We start from the raw sequence: 16071 nt of genomic DNA, 5'->3' as shown, positions 1-16071 counted from the left end.
TTTAAAGAGCAGGTCCTCTGTGTTAAACAGCACTTTAAAGAGCAGGTCTTCTGTGTTAAACAGCACTTTAAAGAGCAAGCACTCCCCTCTGTTTTCAACAGCATTTTAAAGAGCAAGTCCTCTGTGTTAAACAGCACTTTAAAGAGCAGGTCCTCCCCTCTGTGTTCAACAGCACTTTAAAGAGCAGGTCCTCTGTGTTCAACAGCACTTTAAAGAGCAGGTCCTCTGTGTTAAACAGCACTTTAAAGAGCAGGTCTTCTGTGTTAAACAGCACTTTAAAGAGCAAGCACTCCCCTCTGTTTTCAACAGCATTTTAAAGAGCAAGTCCTCCCCTCTGTGTTCAACAGCACTTTAAAGAGCAGGTCCTCTGTGTTCAACAGCACTTTAAAGAGCAGGCCCTCTGTGTTCAACAGCACTTTAAAGAGCAGGTCCTCCCCTCTGTGTTCAACAGCACTTTAAAGAGCAGGTCCTCTGTGATCAACAGCACTTTAAAGAGCAAGTCCTCTGTGTTCAACAGCACTTTAAAGAGCAGGTCCTCCCATCTGTGTTCAACAGCACTTTAAAGAGCAGGTCCTCTGTGATCAACAGCACTTTAAAGAGCAAGTCCTCTGTGTTCAACAGCACTTTAAAGAGCAGGTCCTCCCCTCTGTGTTCAACAGCACTTTAAAGAGCAGGTCCTCTGTGATCAACAGCACTTTAAAGAGCAAGTCCTCTGTGTTCAACAGCACTTTAAAGAGCAGGTCCTCCCCTCTGTGTTAAACAGCACTTTAAAGAGCAGGTCCTCCCATCTGTGTTCAACAGCACTTTAAAGAGCAGGTCCTCTGTGTTCAACAGCACTTTAAAGAGCAGGTCCTCTGTGTTCAACATCACTTTAAAGAGCTGATCCTCCCCTCTGTGTTCAACAGCACTTTAAAGAGCAGGTCCTCTGTGTTCAACAGCACTTTAAAGAGCAGGTCCTCTGTGATCAACAGCACTTTAAAGAGCAAGTCCTGCCCTCTGTTTTCAACAGCACTTTAAAGAGCAGGTCCTCTGTGTTAAACAGCACTTTAAAGAGCAGGTCTTCTGTGTTAAACAGCACTTTAAAGAGCAAGCACTCCCCTCTGTTTTCAACAGCACTTTAAAGAGCAAGTCCTCTGTGTTAAACAGCACTTTAAAGAGCAGGTCCTCCCCTCTGTGTTCAACAGCACTTTAAAGAGCAGGTCCTCCCCTCTGTGTTCAACAGCACTTTAAAGAGCAAGTACTCTGTGTTCAACAGCACTTTAAAGAGCAGGTCCTCCCCTCTGTGTTAAACAGCACTTTAAAGAGCAGGTCCTCTGTGTTCAACAGCACTTTAAAGAGCAGGTCCTCTGTGATCAACAGCACTTTAAAGAGCAGGTCCTCCCCTCTGTGTTCAACAGCACTTTAAAGAGCAAGTCCTCTGTGATCAACAGCACTTTAAAGAGCAAGTCCTCTGTGTTCAACAGCACTTTAAAGAGCAGGTCCTCCCCTCTGTGTTCAACAGCACTTTAAAGAGCAGGTCCTCTGTGATCAACAGCACTTTAAAGAGCAAGTCCTCTGTGTTCAACAGCACTTTAAAGAGCAGGTCCTCCCCTCTGTGTTCAACAGCAATTTAAAGAGCAGGTCCTCTGTGTTCAACAGCACTTTAAAGAGCAGGTCCTCTGTGATCAACAGCACTTTAAAGAGCAAGTCCTCTGTGATCAACAGCACTTTAAAGAGCAGGTCCTCTGTGATCAACAGCACTTTAAAGAGCAGGTCCTCTGTGATCAACAGCACTTTAAAGAGCAGGTCCTCTGTGTTCAACAGCACTTTAAAGAGCAGGTCCTCTGTGTTCAATAGCACTTTAAAGAGCAGGTCCTCTGTGTTCAACAGCACTTTAAAGAGCAGGTCCTCTGTGTTCAACAGCACTTTAAAGAGCAGGTCCTCCCCTCTGTGTTCAACAGCACTTTAAAGAGCAGGTCCTCTGTGTTCAACAGCACTTTAAAGAGCAGGTCCTCTGTGTTCAACAGCACTGTAAAGAGCAGGTCCTCCCCTCTGTGTTCAACAGCACTTTAAAGAGCAGGTCCTCTGTGTTCAACAGCACTTTAAAGAGCAAGTCCTCTGTGTTCGACAGCACTTTAAAGAGCAGGTCTTCTGTGTTAAACAGCACTTTAAAGAGCAAGTCCTCTGTGATCAACAGCATTTTGAAGAGCAGGTCCTCCCCTCTGTGTTCAACAGCACTTTAAAGAGCAGGTCCTCTGTGTTCAACCGCACTTTAAAGAGCAGGTCTTCTGTGTTAAACAGCACTTTAAAGAGCAAGTCCTCTGTGTTAAACAGCACTTTAAAGAGCAAGTCCTCTGTGTTCAACAGCACTTTAAAGAGCAGGTCCTCTGTGTTCAACAGCACTTTAAAGAGCAGGTCCTCTGTGATCAACATCACTTTAAAGAGCAGGTCCTCTGTGTTCAACAGCACTTTAAAGAGCAGGTCCTCTGTGATCAACATCACTTTAAAGAGCAGGTCCTCTGTGTTAAACAGCACTTTAAAGAGCAGGTCTTCTGTGTTAAACAGCACTTTAAAGAGCAAGCACTCCCCTCTGTTTTCAACAGCATTTTAAAGAGCAAGTCCTCTGTGTTAAACAGCACTTTAAAGAGCAGGTCCTCCCCTCTGTGTTCAACAGCACTTTAAAGAGCAAGTCCTCTGTGTTCAACAGCACTTTAAAGAGCAAGTCCTCTGTGTTCAACAGCACTTTAAAGAGCAGATCCTCCCCTCTGTGTTCAACAGCACTTTAAAGAGCAGGTCCTCTGTGTTCAACAGCACTTTAAAGAGCAGGTCCTCTGTGTTAAACAGCACTTTAAAGAGCAGGTCTTCTGTGTTAAACAGCACTTTAAAGAGCAAGCACTCCCCTCTGTTTTCAACAGCATTTTAAAGAGCAAGTCCTCCCCTCTGTGTTCAACAGCACTTTAAAGAGCAGGTCCTCCCCTCTGTGTTCAACAGCACTTTAAAGAGCAGGCCCTCTGTGTTCAACAGCACTTTAAAGAGCAGGTCCTCCCCTCTGTGTTCAACAGCACTTTAAAGAGCAGGTCCTCTGTGATCAACAGCACTTTAAAGAGCAAGTCCTCTGTGTTCAACAGCACTTTAAAGAGCAGGTCCTCCCATCTGTGTTCAACAGCACTTTAAAGAGCAGATCCTCCCCTCTGTGTTCAACAGCACTTTAAAGAGCAGGTCCTCTGTGATCAACAGCACTTTAAAGAGCAAGTCCTCTGTGTTCAACAGCACTTTAAAGAGCAGGTCCTCCCCTCTGTGTTCAACAGCACTTTAAAGAGCAGGTCCTCTGTGATCAACAGCACTTTAAAGAGCAAGTCCTCTGTGTTCAACAGCACTTTAAAGAGCAGGTCCTCCCCTCTGTGTTCAACAGCACTTTAAAGAGCAGGTCCTCTGTGTTCAACAGCACTTTAAAGAGCAGGTCCTGTGTGATCAACAGCACTTTAAAGAGCAAGTCCTCTGTGTTCAACAGCACTTTAAAGAGCAGATCCTCCCCTCTGTGTTCAACAGCACTTTAAAGAGCAGGTCCTCTGTGATCAACAGCACTTTAAAGAGCAAGTCCTCTGTGTTCAACAGCACTTTAAAGAGCAGGTCCTCCCCTCTGTGTTAAACAGCACTTTAAAGAGCAGGTCCTCCCCTCTGTGTTCAACAGCACTTTAAAGAGCAGGTCCTCTGTGTTCAACAGCACTTTAAAGAGCAGGTCCTCTGTGTTCAACATCACTTTAAAGAGCTGATCCTCCCCTCTGTGTTCAACAGCACTTTAAAGAGCAGGTCCTCTGTGTTCAACAGCGCTTTAAAGAGCAGGTCCTCTGTGATCAACAGCACTTTAAAGAGCAAGTCCTGCCCTCTGTGTTAAACAGCACTTTAAAGAGCAAGTCCTCCCCTCTGTGTTCAACAGCACTTTAAAGAGCAGGTCCTCTGTGTTCAACAGCACTTTAAAGAGCAGGTCCTCCCCTCTGTGTTCAACAGCACTTTAAAGAGCAGGTCCTCTGTGTTCAACAGCACTTTAAAGAGCAGGTCCTCTGTGTTAAACAGCACTTTAAAGAGCAGGTCATCTGTGTTCAACAGCACTTTAAAGAACAGGTCCTCTGTGTTCAACAGCACTTTAAAGAGCAGGTCCTCTGTGTTCAACAGCACTTTAAAGAGCAAGTCCTCTGTGTTAAACAGCACTTTAAAGAGCAGGTCCTCCCCTCTGTGTTCAACAGCACTTTAAAGAGCAGGTCCTCTGTGATCAACAGCACTTTAAAGAGCAAGTCCTCTGTGTTCAACAGCACTTTAAAGAGCAGGTCCTCCCATCTGTGTTCAACAGCACTTTAAAGAGCAGATCCTCCCCTCTGTGTTCAACAGCACTTTAAAGAGCAGGTCCTCTGTGATCAACAGCACTTTAAAGAGCAAGTCCTCTGTGTTCAACAGCACTTTAAAGAGCAGGTCCTCCCCTCTGTGTTCAACAGCACTTTAAAGAGCAGGTCCTCTGTGATCAACAGCACTTTAAAGAGCAAGTCCTCTGTGTTCAACAGCACTTTAAAGAGCAGGTCCTCCCCTCTGTGTTCAACAGCACTTTAAAGAGCAGGTCCTCTGTGATCAACAGCACTTTAAAGAGCAAGTCCTCTGTGTTCAACAGCACTTTAAAGAGCAGATCCTCCCCTCTGTGTTCAACAGCACTTTAAAGAGCAGGTCCTCTGTGATCAACAGCACTTTAAAGAGCAAGTCCTCTGTGTTCAACAGCACTTTAAAGAGCAGGTCCTCCCCTCTGTGTTAAACAGCACTTTAAAGAGCAGGTCCTCCCCTCTGTGTTCAACAGCACTTTAAAGAGCAGGTCCTCTGTGTTCAACAGCACTTTAAAGAGCAGGTCCTCTGTGTTCAACATCACTTTAAAGAGCTGATCCTCCCCTCTGTGTTCAACAGCACTTTAAAGAGCAGGTCCTCTGTGTTCAACAGCGCTTTAAAGAGCAGGTCCTCTGTGATCAACAGCACTTTAAAGAGCAAGTCCTGCCCTCTGTGTTAAACAGCACTTTAAAGAGCAAGTCCTCCCCTCTGTGTTCAACAGCACTTTAAAGAGCAGGTCCTCTGTGTTCAACAGCACTTTAAAGAGCAGGTCCTCCCCTCTGTGTTCAACAGCACTTTAAAGAGCAGGTCCTCTGTGTTCAACAGCACTTTAAAGAGCAGGTCCTCTGTGTTAAACAGCACTTTAAAGAGCAGGTCATCTGTGTTCAACAGCACTTTAAAGAACAGGTCCTCTGTGTTCAACAGCACTTTAAAGAGCAGGTCCTCTGTGTTCAACAGCACTTTAAAGAGCAAGTCCTCTGTGTTAAACAGCACTTTAAAGAGCAGGTCCTCCCCTCTGTGTTCAACAGCACTTTAAAGAGCAGGTCCTCCCCTCTGTGTTCAACAGCACTTTAAAGAGCAGGTTCCCTCTGTGTTCAACATCACTTTAAAGAGCAGGTCCTCCCCTCTGTGTTCAACAGCACTTTAAAGAGCAGGTCCTCTGTGTTCAACAGCACTTTAAAGAGCAGGTCCTCTGTGATCAACAGCACTTTAAAGAGCAGGTCCTCTGTGTTCAACAGCACTTTAAAGAGCAGGTCCTCTGTGTTCAACAGCACTTTAAAGAGCAAGTCCTGCCCTCTGTGTTAAAGAGCACTTTAAAGAGCAAGTCCTGCCCTCTGTGTTAAACAGCACTTTAAAGAACAAGTCCTGCCCTCTGTGTTAAACAGCACTTTAAAGAGCAGGTCCTCTGTGTTTAACAGCACTTTAAAGAGCAGGTCCTCTGTGTTCAACAGCACTTTAAAGAGCAGGCCCTCTGTGTTCAACAGCACTTTAAAGAGCAGGCCCTCTGTGTTCAACAGCACTTTAAAGAGCAGGCCCTCTGTGTTCAACAGCACTTTAAAGAGCAGGTCCTCTGTGATCAACAGCACTTTAAAGAGCAGGTCCTCTGTGTTCAACAGCACTTTAAAGAGCAGGTCCTCTGTGATCAACAGCACTTTAAAGAGCAGGTCCTCTGTGTTAAACAGCACTTTAGAGAGCAGGTCCTCTGTGTTCAACAGCACTTTAAAGAGCAGGTCCTCTGTGTTCAACAGCACTTTAAAGAGCAGGTCCTCCCCTCTGTGTTCAACAGCACTTTAAAGAGCAGGTCCTCTGTGTTCAACAGCACTTTAAAGAGCAGGTCCTCTGTGATCAACAGCACTTTAAAGAGCAGGTCCTCTGTGTTCAACAGCACTTTAAAGAGCAGGTCCTCTGTGTTCAACAGCACTTTAAAGAGCAAGTCTTGCCCTCTGTGTTAAAGAGCACTTTAAAGAGCAAGTCCTGCCCTCTGTGTTAAACAGCACTTTAAAGAACAAGTCCTGCCCTCTGTGTTAAACAGCACTTTAAAGAGCAGGTCCTCTGTGTTTAACAGCACTTTAAAGAGCAGGTCCTCTGTGTTCAACAGCACTTTAAAGAGCAGGCCCTCTGTGTTCAACAGCACTTTAAAGAGCAGGCCCTCTGTGTTCAACAGCACTTTAAAGAGCAGGCCCTCTGTGTTCAACAGCACTTTAAAGAGCAGGTCCTCTGTGATCAACAGCACTTTAAAGAGCAGGTCCTCTGTGTTCAACAGCACTTTAAAGAGCAGGTCCTCTGTGATCAACAGCACTTTAAAGAGCAGGTCCTCTGTGTTAAACAGCACTTTAAAGAGCAGGTCCTCTGTGTTCAACAGCACTTTAAAGAGCAGGTCCTCTGTGTTCAACAGCACTTTAAAGAGCAGGTCCTCTGTGTTTAACAGCACTTTAAAGAGCAGGTCCTCTGTGTTCAACAGCACTTTAAATAGCAAGTCCTGCCCTCTGTGTTAAACAGCACTTTAAAGAGCAAGTCCTCCCCTCTGTGTGAATAGATATACGTATATATATATGGTAAGAATAAATATATGCATATGGTATATACAGCATTAATGTATCAAAACAGCAGTCAATGTGTATATTTTCAGCATAAGTTTGTTTACCAATGATTTTAAATGGTATTAGCAAAATTTGAAAAATCTCAGCACATTGCACCGGAAAACGGACCATTTAGACACGACAAGAAGAAGCACTCGTGAAATTTCATAAAACTACACTACCCAGCTCACACCAGCCCCCGGCAAAGGAAGTCCAACCATTTTCCACATCTTTTAGATTTTTCGTGTTTATATCACAGGTCAAACAAACCTCAATGTTATTGCCATAAAATACAACGTATTTTGTTTCTTTACCTTTCTGTGAACGTCTAGAAAGAAAACACGCCGCAAACCGGTGAAAAATTGCAGAGCTATGGACATTATACAAAAGTAACTGTACTCACAGTAGATTTCATTCAAGGTCTTTGCTACCGTGTCAGGGGGGGCGCCTGGTGGTACTAAATCCAGATTTAACTCTGCCATTGGAAAGAGGGGATTTGGCCCGTTCCATAGATGTATGACTTGGTTATAATAAGGTCATTTGTAGGCCTGATATTCTGTATTCTATATTCATATTTCAAATTGCATGTGTCCGCTGGTCCAAATTCATACGGTAGAGAGAGTGAAATTAACGCCACTGTGTTATTAAGACAAATTAATGATTATACTGTACAGTATCTTCTGCAGGATGTTAGTGTGTGTGTGTGTGTGTGTGTGTGTGTGTGTGTGTGTGTGTGTGTGTGTGTGTGTGTGTGTGTGTGTGTGTGTGTGTGTGTGTGTGTGTGTGTGTGTGTGTGTGTGTGTGTGTGTGTGTGTGTGTGTGTGTGTGTGTGTGTGTGTGTGTGTGTGTGTGTGTGTGTGTGTGTGTGTGTGTGTCCATGCTCTGCATCCCCAAAGACACATTGCCCTCCCAGAGACTCCCCTGCATCCCCCCCCGACCCACGGTTATCTTTCACTGTAATGAAATTGATTAAATGTAATTGCGTTTTAACAAATACAAATTATCGGGCAGCGCCCCCCTCCCCTGCCTGTCTCTGCCAGCGGGGGAAATATCGCTTGCCACTTTATTTTATTTTAATGATGTTGTATTATTGTAATTTATGACTCGTGTCAGAGGCTGTCTCTCTCTTCTCGGTGAAAGTTTATTTTATTTATTTATTTCCTTATTTATTTATTTATCTATCCCAAAGTCCATACCCTGTATTTCAAAACATCCAATTATCATTCCTCATCATTCAACCCCCACGTCGGAATTACATGTGGGTGGAAGGGGGGGGGGGATTAGTCAGACTGTGTTGTCTGTGTAATCCAAGAGAGAGAGAGAGAGAGAGAGAGAGAGAGAGATTTTTAAGAACCTTTATTTCCAATAAATAAAAGGATTTTTTTTTCATTTGTCAATCAAACATACTCATACATATACACTATTTAAATCCTCACAGAAACCAGGGGTTAAAACAGAGCTGCTTATCAACAACCGAACAAAGAGCTTCATTGAAGCACCAACGCGTAAAAAAAAACTCAAAATCAGTCATGAGTAAATAAAACGAAAATCTACTGTAATTCGAGCTCGTACCAAAGCCTTAAACAATGGCAACAACTCCCCACCTGAACCATATTCAATTTGATTTTTCCGACTTTTGTAAATTGCCTGTCCCACTACAAAATTCAACAGCTCCCATTTCATTGCATTTGTCCTTTTATAACCAGCACCAAAAATAAAAGCAGTTTTACTCCAACTCTCCCCACATTTGACAAACACAGATTCTACAACCTCAAAAAGTACTTCAATTATTTTACACTCCAAGAAACAGTGGAAAATAGACTCTGGTTCTTGACAAAAAGGAAATTTTTTAGATACTGTTGGATTTAACTTGGAGACAAAACTATTGACTGCCACTGCTCCCTTCAGTATCCGCCACTGCAAGTCTCCTGACCTCTTGTTCAGTGGTGCTTTATATAACACCCTCCACACTGGTTTACATTCCTCCTGCACATTTAGTTTCTCTCTCCACACAGTGTCTGTTTAACCACTCAGCATTTTTTTGTTTAGAGCGTGCACATAGTATTTATACATTGCCTTCCCACTCAACATGTACAAGTCTGTATATCCATCATTTTTGTAATCCAACAAAGGTCCCATCAGTCCAGTTTGATCTATTTGGGGACTCAGTTCAGGAAAAGGATCTCTTGCATCAGGAATGTCTGTTCCACTTAGATATTCCCGTAACATGTCACACTCCTGATTACTCAGTCTTTCAGTCCACGCATTCAAAAAGTTCCTGGGCCCTCATTCATCAACGTGGACGTAGAATATGTTCTATTTCCACACGTAAGCACGGAATGTAGAACTAGTGTACGCACAGGGAAGTCGGGATTCATCACACGGTGCGTACGCAGGCTCTACGCTCCTCCGTAGAACTTTGTTCTACCGTCAATGCTCGTGCATGATTATCCATATATGGTCATGAAAGTGAGGAAACACCTCCCATGGGATGTGAAATAATGGACTGACCCGAGCGGAACTCTGAGAAACTCCACGAAGAATTCACTGCTGTCGAAATTCCACTTGTTTCGTTTAACGTAAAGCCTTTTAAATATAATCAAGACGTTCCCGTGTTTCTGCGGTCTGCGCAAAATAATAACGAGTTGAGCTTTATGATTTATGATGAATTGAAAATGGGGGACCCTGATGTAAACAAGACGAAAGTTGGTCTGCATCCCCAATTAACAATTGTATGTACTGAGCTGTACTGTACTGTACCCATTCTGCAATCTGTTAATAAACTTTCCAATCAATCAATCAATCAAGCTACGCGGAGCGCAGTCAGTCAGTAGCCTACACCCCGTATATTCCGATAACGCTATATAAACCATGCTGCATTCATTCTGAGAGAAAGATCTATTATTCCAAATGCTATTTATAGGGTTTTGACCATAATTACACTAATGTTGCTATTTTACAATGAACTATAATGAACTACGGTTCGTACAGAACATGCCAGTGTTATTATGCACAGAAGCTCATTTCCTTGTTGTAATAATATATTCTACCACTGGGCGTCAGGTAAGTGTGGTCTGACCTGTGTGTAGATGTAAGCACGGAGTCAAGTTCAAATCGAAATTGATGAATCCCACTCTTTGCTTAGAAATGATCGTACGCACAGGGTAAGCACAGATCTGTGCGTAGAACACGTTGATGAATGAGGGCCCTGGTCTGGCGACCCGACCTCAGACCCATCAGAGAGGACACTTCTTCTGTGTTACAAAGTCCGGGCCCCGCTGCATCCACTATTTGTTTCAGCTTTACTGCCCCAGCTGAAACTAAACGCTGGGTGAGACCAATCCTGCTTTCATTCTGAATGTCCAATCGGGCCCCATAGATTAAAGGCTCCTCCAATAGCCAAAACAGTGAACTTGTGGGTTCCGTTCTGCTCCATTTAAACAGCGTCCATGTTTTAAAAAGTCCTTGATAAAATGGAGTCAAATCACATAAACGTATAAAATGACAATCCAACAAAAACAAAGACACATCAAATTTCAAACCTTGTATTCTCCTTAAAATGGTGCTCATTACCGGTTTCCATACCACATCCTCATCCCTTCCTGCAATATAACGCTGGATGAATTGTAACCTGAAAGCCGCTTTCCTACTCTCCAAGTGAATCAGTCCCTGCCTCCCTCCTCTTTTGGCAGGTAGAGCACACTCTGTGGGACCCAATGCAAAACTATCCCAGAAGAAATTTACCATGATGGACTGTATTTTTGATAATATCCCAGCAGGGGGCTCCATACATTGTAATTTGTGCCAAAGTTTTGATGCCACCAAGTTATTAATGATCAATACTCTTCCTCTGTATGACATATGTGGTAAAAGCCACCGCCACTTTGCCAAATTCCCCTCCACCTTCTCCACCATTCCCTCCCAATTCAGCTTTACAGTCTGGTCGTCTCCTAAATACACTCCCAAGTATTTTAGACCTCCCCTCTTCCAGCTTAAACCTCCTGACAGCTTAGGGAGACCTACAGACCAACTCCCAACTGCTAATGCCTCGCTCTTTTCCCAATTTACTTTTGCAGCTGAGATTTTACCAAAAGTTTCAACAATACAGCCTAACCTGTTTACATCCTCCTAACTCCTTATAATGACAATAATATCATCCGCATATGCAGACAAATTAAAATATGCATTAAAATCAGGTAAAACCATCCCATCAATATGTGAACGGATATTGTGCAGCATTGGTTCAATAGCAAGTGTGTAAAGCATGCCAGACATCGAACATCCTTGCCTTATGCCCGAGTGGTTTAAAAGGTTTACACAATCCACCATTAATTTTCAGCACACTCTCAGCGTTCTCATACAAAACCATAATCTTAGCAATGAAACCAGGGCTGAGGCCGAACCTCTCTAAGACCTTCCACAGGTAACGGTGCTCAACCCGGTCAAATGCCTTTTCTTGATCCAAAGAAACCAGACCAACATTTATGCCTAATGAATCAGAGACTTCCAAAAGATCCCAAATCAGTGACACATTGTCAACAATAGACCTGCCGGGCACACAGTATGTTTGTGTTTTGTGGACGACCTGGTCCATCACCTTCCTCAGTCTATTGGCCAGAGCTTTAGACAGCAGCTTGTAATCCGAGCATAGGAGCGCCACAGGACGCCAATTCTTTATCTCCTGAATATCACCTTTCTTTGGCAGCAGAGCCAGAACTGCCCTCCTGCAGCTCTGAGGCAAAAAGGAGTCTTTAAAACTTTCATTAAAAACTTCCAAAATATCCTCTTCCAGCTCAGTCCAGAACGCTCTATAAAACTCTGGTGGGAGTCCATCGATCCCAGGGGCCTTCCCTCCCTTCATGCCCTGCAATGCCACGCCCACTTCCTCTGCAGTTAGAGGACCCTCCAGCTCTGTGTTGGTCTCTTTTGAGACTCTGGGCAGCCCATTGCAAAAGGAGTCAAACACCTCTTCATTCTCAACATATTCACTTTCAAACAAGTGAGAATAAAACTCCACAGCTCTCTGCCGGATCTCATTGTCTTCAGGCAACAGCTGTCCTGTGGCTGAGCGCTTGTCCGTTTTTCTTTTCAAGACTAAAAAAATACTTTGACGGAGAGTCCATTAAAGCAGCGCTCTGAAAACGGGACCGAACCAGCGCCCCCTGCACTTTAGTGCCCAACAGATCTGCCAGTATGGCTTTTTTAGTACTGAGATTCTCAACACAACCTCTGTTTCCTGTGGAACCTGCAGCAAGCTGCATCTCCACTATTTCAGTCTCCAAATCTCTCATAGATTTGGCAATGTCACGAGAAACGTTGAGTGTACTGTTGACACAACTGCCTTATCTCCACTTTGCCACAATCCCACCACTGCTTTAATGATTCAAAATACTATTTTCTTGTTTTAAAAACGTTCCAAAAAAATACAAAAGACTCTTTAAAATTAACATCTAATAACAATGCAGTGTTAAAATGCTACAACTACAACACACCATAGAGTTGTCAGAAAAACCCACAGGGATTATTCTGCACGCTTTAAAAATGCTGAGATGGTGTTTGAAGCAGTAAAATCTGTCCAACCTGGCCAAAGAAATGATATTCTCCCTGCTCTGCACCCAAGTGTACTGTCTGTTTTCCCCATGTATTCCTCTCCATACATCACTCAAACTGTGAGCCTCTATCATCTTTTGTATGGCTCTCTTTGAAGGGCCATGAGGTTCACAATGATTCCTGTCCAGCTGATCATTTTCTGTACAATTAAAATCCCCTCCTAAAAATAAAACATCCTCAGGTTCACACTGGCTTAAAACCACACTGAGTTTACTTAAAAACTGAACTCTGGCAGGTCATAAATTGGGAGCATATACATTTAAGCTAGACCAGCACTCTCAGGTTCAAGTATTTAATGGCAGCCTGAAACAAACATGTTTCGGAATTACATATTCCTTCGTCAGTGTTATAGCTTGCAATGCACATGCAGTCAAGATGGTGGTTATATACACAGGTGGTTAATGACTTGGCAGGAAATGGCATCACGGCGCAGGTGTGCCTGAGTCTATTGGTCCTCAATGACGAAAAGGAAAGACCTATCAAAATAGAGTCTGTTAGTAAATACAAATTATACAAATATACAACATATATAAAAAACAAAAGCAAAAGCAAAAATACATTACATTACCAGAAACTTGATATGTAACATGCCCGTAGTTTATAGGGCTAATTGAGCCCCTTTACTTATTTACATACATTTTTCTATTGAGCATCATAGGATAAACATACCTCATGCGTGAAACAACCACATGGATTAAACCATAATCTTATAGGTAAAAGGTACTTAAAGGAAACAGGTTAACACGTTCTCTTCATTCATTCCTCTAGGTTCTATGCAATTAAACAGGTGAATATAATAACATTCCCGTTGCAATAGTAACTTGTGTCTGTCTCCCCCTCTCGCGGGCCTGTGGACTAACTCAAGTCCCATGTTTCTGGGATCGCTAACGGTATGTTTACACCTGGAAAAATGTCTAGCTACTGACGACTTTATATCTGAATTTCTCACTGAACACTTGTGTTCACTGATTCTTGTTTTAAAGGCTCTGGTTGTCTTCCCCACATAAGAAAAAATATTTTTTATATAATACTTAATGGGATTTCAGCACCCAGTGTCGAATCTTGAGAGCGCGGTCTAACTTGACATTTGGAGCATATACATTTATAAATACAATATTAAAACTCTCATATTTGGCTCTGATCACCATCAATCTGCCCTTCACTATTTCCTCTACCTTATACGATGTTGGCAGAAAATTCCTGGAGAAGAGTAGTGCCACCCCGCCACTATTCCTACTCAAATGACTTAGCACAACATCTCCATCCCATTCTCTCTTCCAGTCAGTCTCATTCAAGGTGTCGCTGTGTGTTTCCTGAACTAACATTATGTTGATGTTCTTCAACCTAACAAGTTCAAACAGACTCATTCTTTTCCTCACATCTCTGGCTCCATTTAGGTTAAGTGTGTAAACCCTGAACTCACTCATGAGTGTTGAAAAACAAAACAAGAAAAAAACACACAGGAACCAGCCTGTCCTAGACCTTTGTTTCACCATCATTGAGCATTCCCTTTTTGATATTCTGTATTATTTTCTTCAGTCTGAACCCCTCCTTTGCAGTATAGCCTCCCTTCTTTCTGCTTCTCAACTGTGAGTTGACAGAAGAAAAAAGAGCCTCTTTATCAGAGAAATAATCTTCAATTTCATACTTCTTGTTCTTTGTTACTCTCAAGAAATGTTGAACCCTTTTTACATCATATTTTTTTACCTTCCCTTTCACTTCACTTTTTTCAGACAAGCTCTGACTGCCTTCACTTTGCCATTCCTCTTCCTCGTCCTCTTCCTCGTCTTCCATACTAGAGTCAACTGACTCAGAATCTGACTGCCCCTCTGGTTTCCTGACCTTGTTTACTGTTTTCTTTGCCTGAGAACAGCCCTCTTTATAATTTTCTTTTCCTTTTCTTTTAGTAGCACTAGGGACTTTGAAAGCCTCATCCATCAAAACTCCATCACTATCTACTGTTTTCCTACTGTCCTTGTTTTGACTTGTCTCCTGCTGATTAACTTTTCCTGCACTCATTATTTGTCCTTCATTTTCACTTAAACCAGTTTGATCTCCTGTTTGACCACTTTCCTTTCTTTTATTTTGTTCCTGGTTTACATTTGATGCACCTTGCGTTTGACTCTCAGTTCCAGTGTCTTCCTCCCTTGTTGTTTTTTCACTGTCATTCTGTTTCTTACTAGCGTTAGCCTTCCTCGCCACTGCATCAGCAAAACTCCTCGGTGCGTCCGCACCTGCTCCCCCCTGCGCTCCCGCTGTGGGAACTTTATCAGGGCAGTCCCGATAGAAGTGGCCTTGCTTCTTACAGCCATGACAGGTTGAAACCCCAGAGCTAACATATACAACATATTCAAACCCATCAACGTTCAACTTGAACACCAGATCAAGCTCCTCGTCATGTTTGTTCATGATCATTAGAGCCTGGCGTCTGTGTGACACAACGTGCGCCAGTAATGGGGATTTACAGCCGGATGACATTTTCCTAATGGGTGCGACCACTTTACCATACCACGACAATTCCTTCACTAATAAATCATCGCTGATTAGCGGTGGTATGTTCGAGATGGTAACTCTTGTATACGGCGTAGACAGAGGAGTCACCATCACAAACGTGTCTTTAACCGTGACGCCGGTCTCAGTCACTTTGTTAGCTTTTCCAACGTGGTCCACAAACATTACCATCGCGCCGTTCATCCGAGCGGCAGATACAATGCTTTCATAGCCCACAACTTTACCCACAGCTAAACTACAATCTTCCACTGACACATCAGCTCCAACTGCAAGTTTAAAACCATGTCTCCTGCTTAGAATAGGAGCCTCCATTTCAGCTGCCTATCCCAACCAGCGGGCGCTGGCCGACAGGCGACAGCGACACGCGAACCGAGATTAACCAACCTCTGTTTGAAACCAATAACACTACAATAGCAACCTACCAATAAATAAATAACACTCTAATTCATAACATTAAACACAACACAGAGAGAGAGAGAGAGAGAGAGAGAGAGAGAGAGAGAGAGAGAGAGAGAGAGAGAGAGAGAGAGAGAGAGAGTAACTAGTAAGAGTAGGTAAGGGTGTTATATGCAGGTATGTACAGACGAATGTGAATAGATATACGTATATACGGTAAGAATAAATAATGCATACGGTATATACAGCATTAATGTACATGCTATCATACAGAGTTATGGGTTAAATGAGGGTGTATAAATAGGTAGAGTTCAATGTTCGTACAGTATAGGTAACAGAGCATAGGGGTATAGGCAGTGGAATTCAGAATTTAGATAGATAGATAGATAGATAGATAGATAGATAGATAGATAGATACTTTATTCAGGACATTAGTGATAGCATGCGCAAAGAATGAGAGAGAGAGAGAGAGAGAGAGAGAGAGAGAGAGAGAGAGAGAGAGAGAGAGGGGTGGGCAGGAGAATGGATAGAGAGAGAGAGAGGGGTGAGGAGGAGAACGGAGAGAGAGAGAGTCGTATTGAGAGACGTTAGGAGAGAGCGGGTGCCTGGATAGCTCATTAGGCCGAGGTCC

The 16071-nt window shown here is 43.2% G+C and overlaps 1 protein-coding gene across 1 annotated transcript in view; it reads left to right on the top strand.

The window, feature by feature from the left end:
• Positions 1–11302: 11302 nt before the first annotated feature.
• The window catches only part of LOC311226785 (uncharacterized protein), a gene marked incomplete at its 5' end in the record, with an annotated part of 10740 nt that continues 5971 nt past the window's right edge, over positions 11303–16071 (top strand). Inside the window, one exon of the mRNA XM_084312191.1 lies at positions 11303–11346. Within this exon, the coding sequence (XP_084168317.1) occupies positions 11303–11346 (44 nt within the window). The remainder of the gene's footprint in view (positions 11347–16071) is intronic.

Source organism: Notolepis coatsorum (assembly GCF_963971535.1).
Source record: "Notolepis coatsorum genome assembly, chromosome: 4".
NCBI classification, from domain to species: domain Eukaryota; kingdom Metazoa; phylum Chordata; class Actinopteri; order Aulopiformes; family Paralepididae; genus Notolepis; species Notolepis coatsorum.
This window is presented reverse-complemented; position numbering and strand designations above follow the sequence as displayed.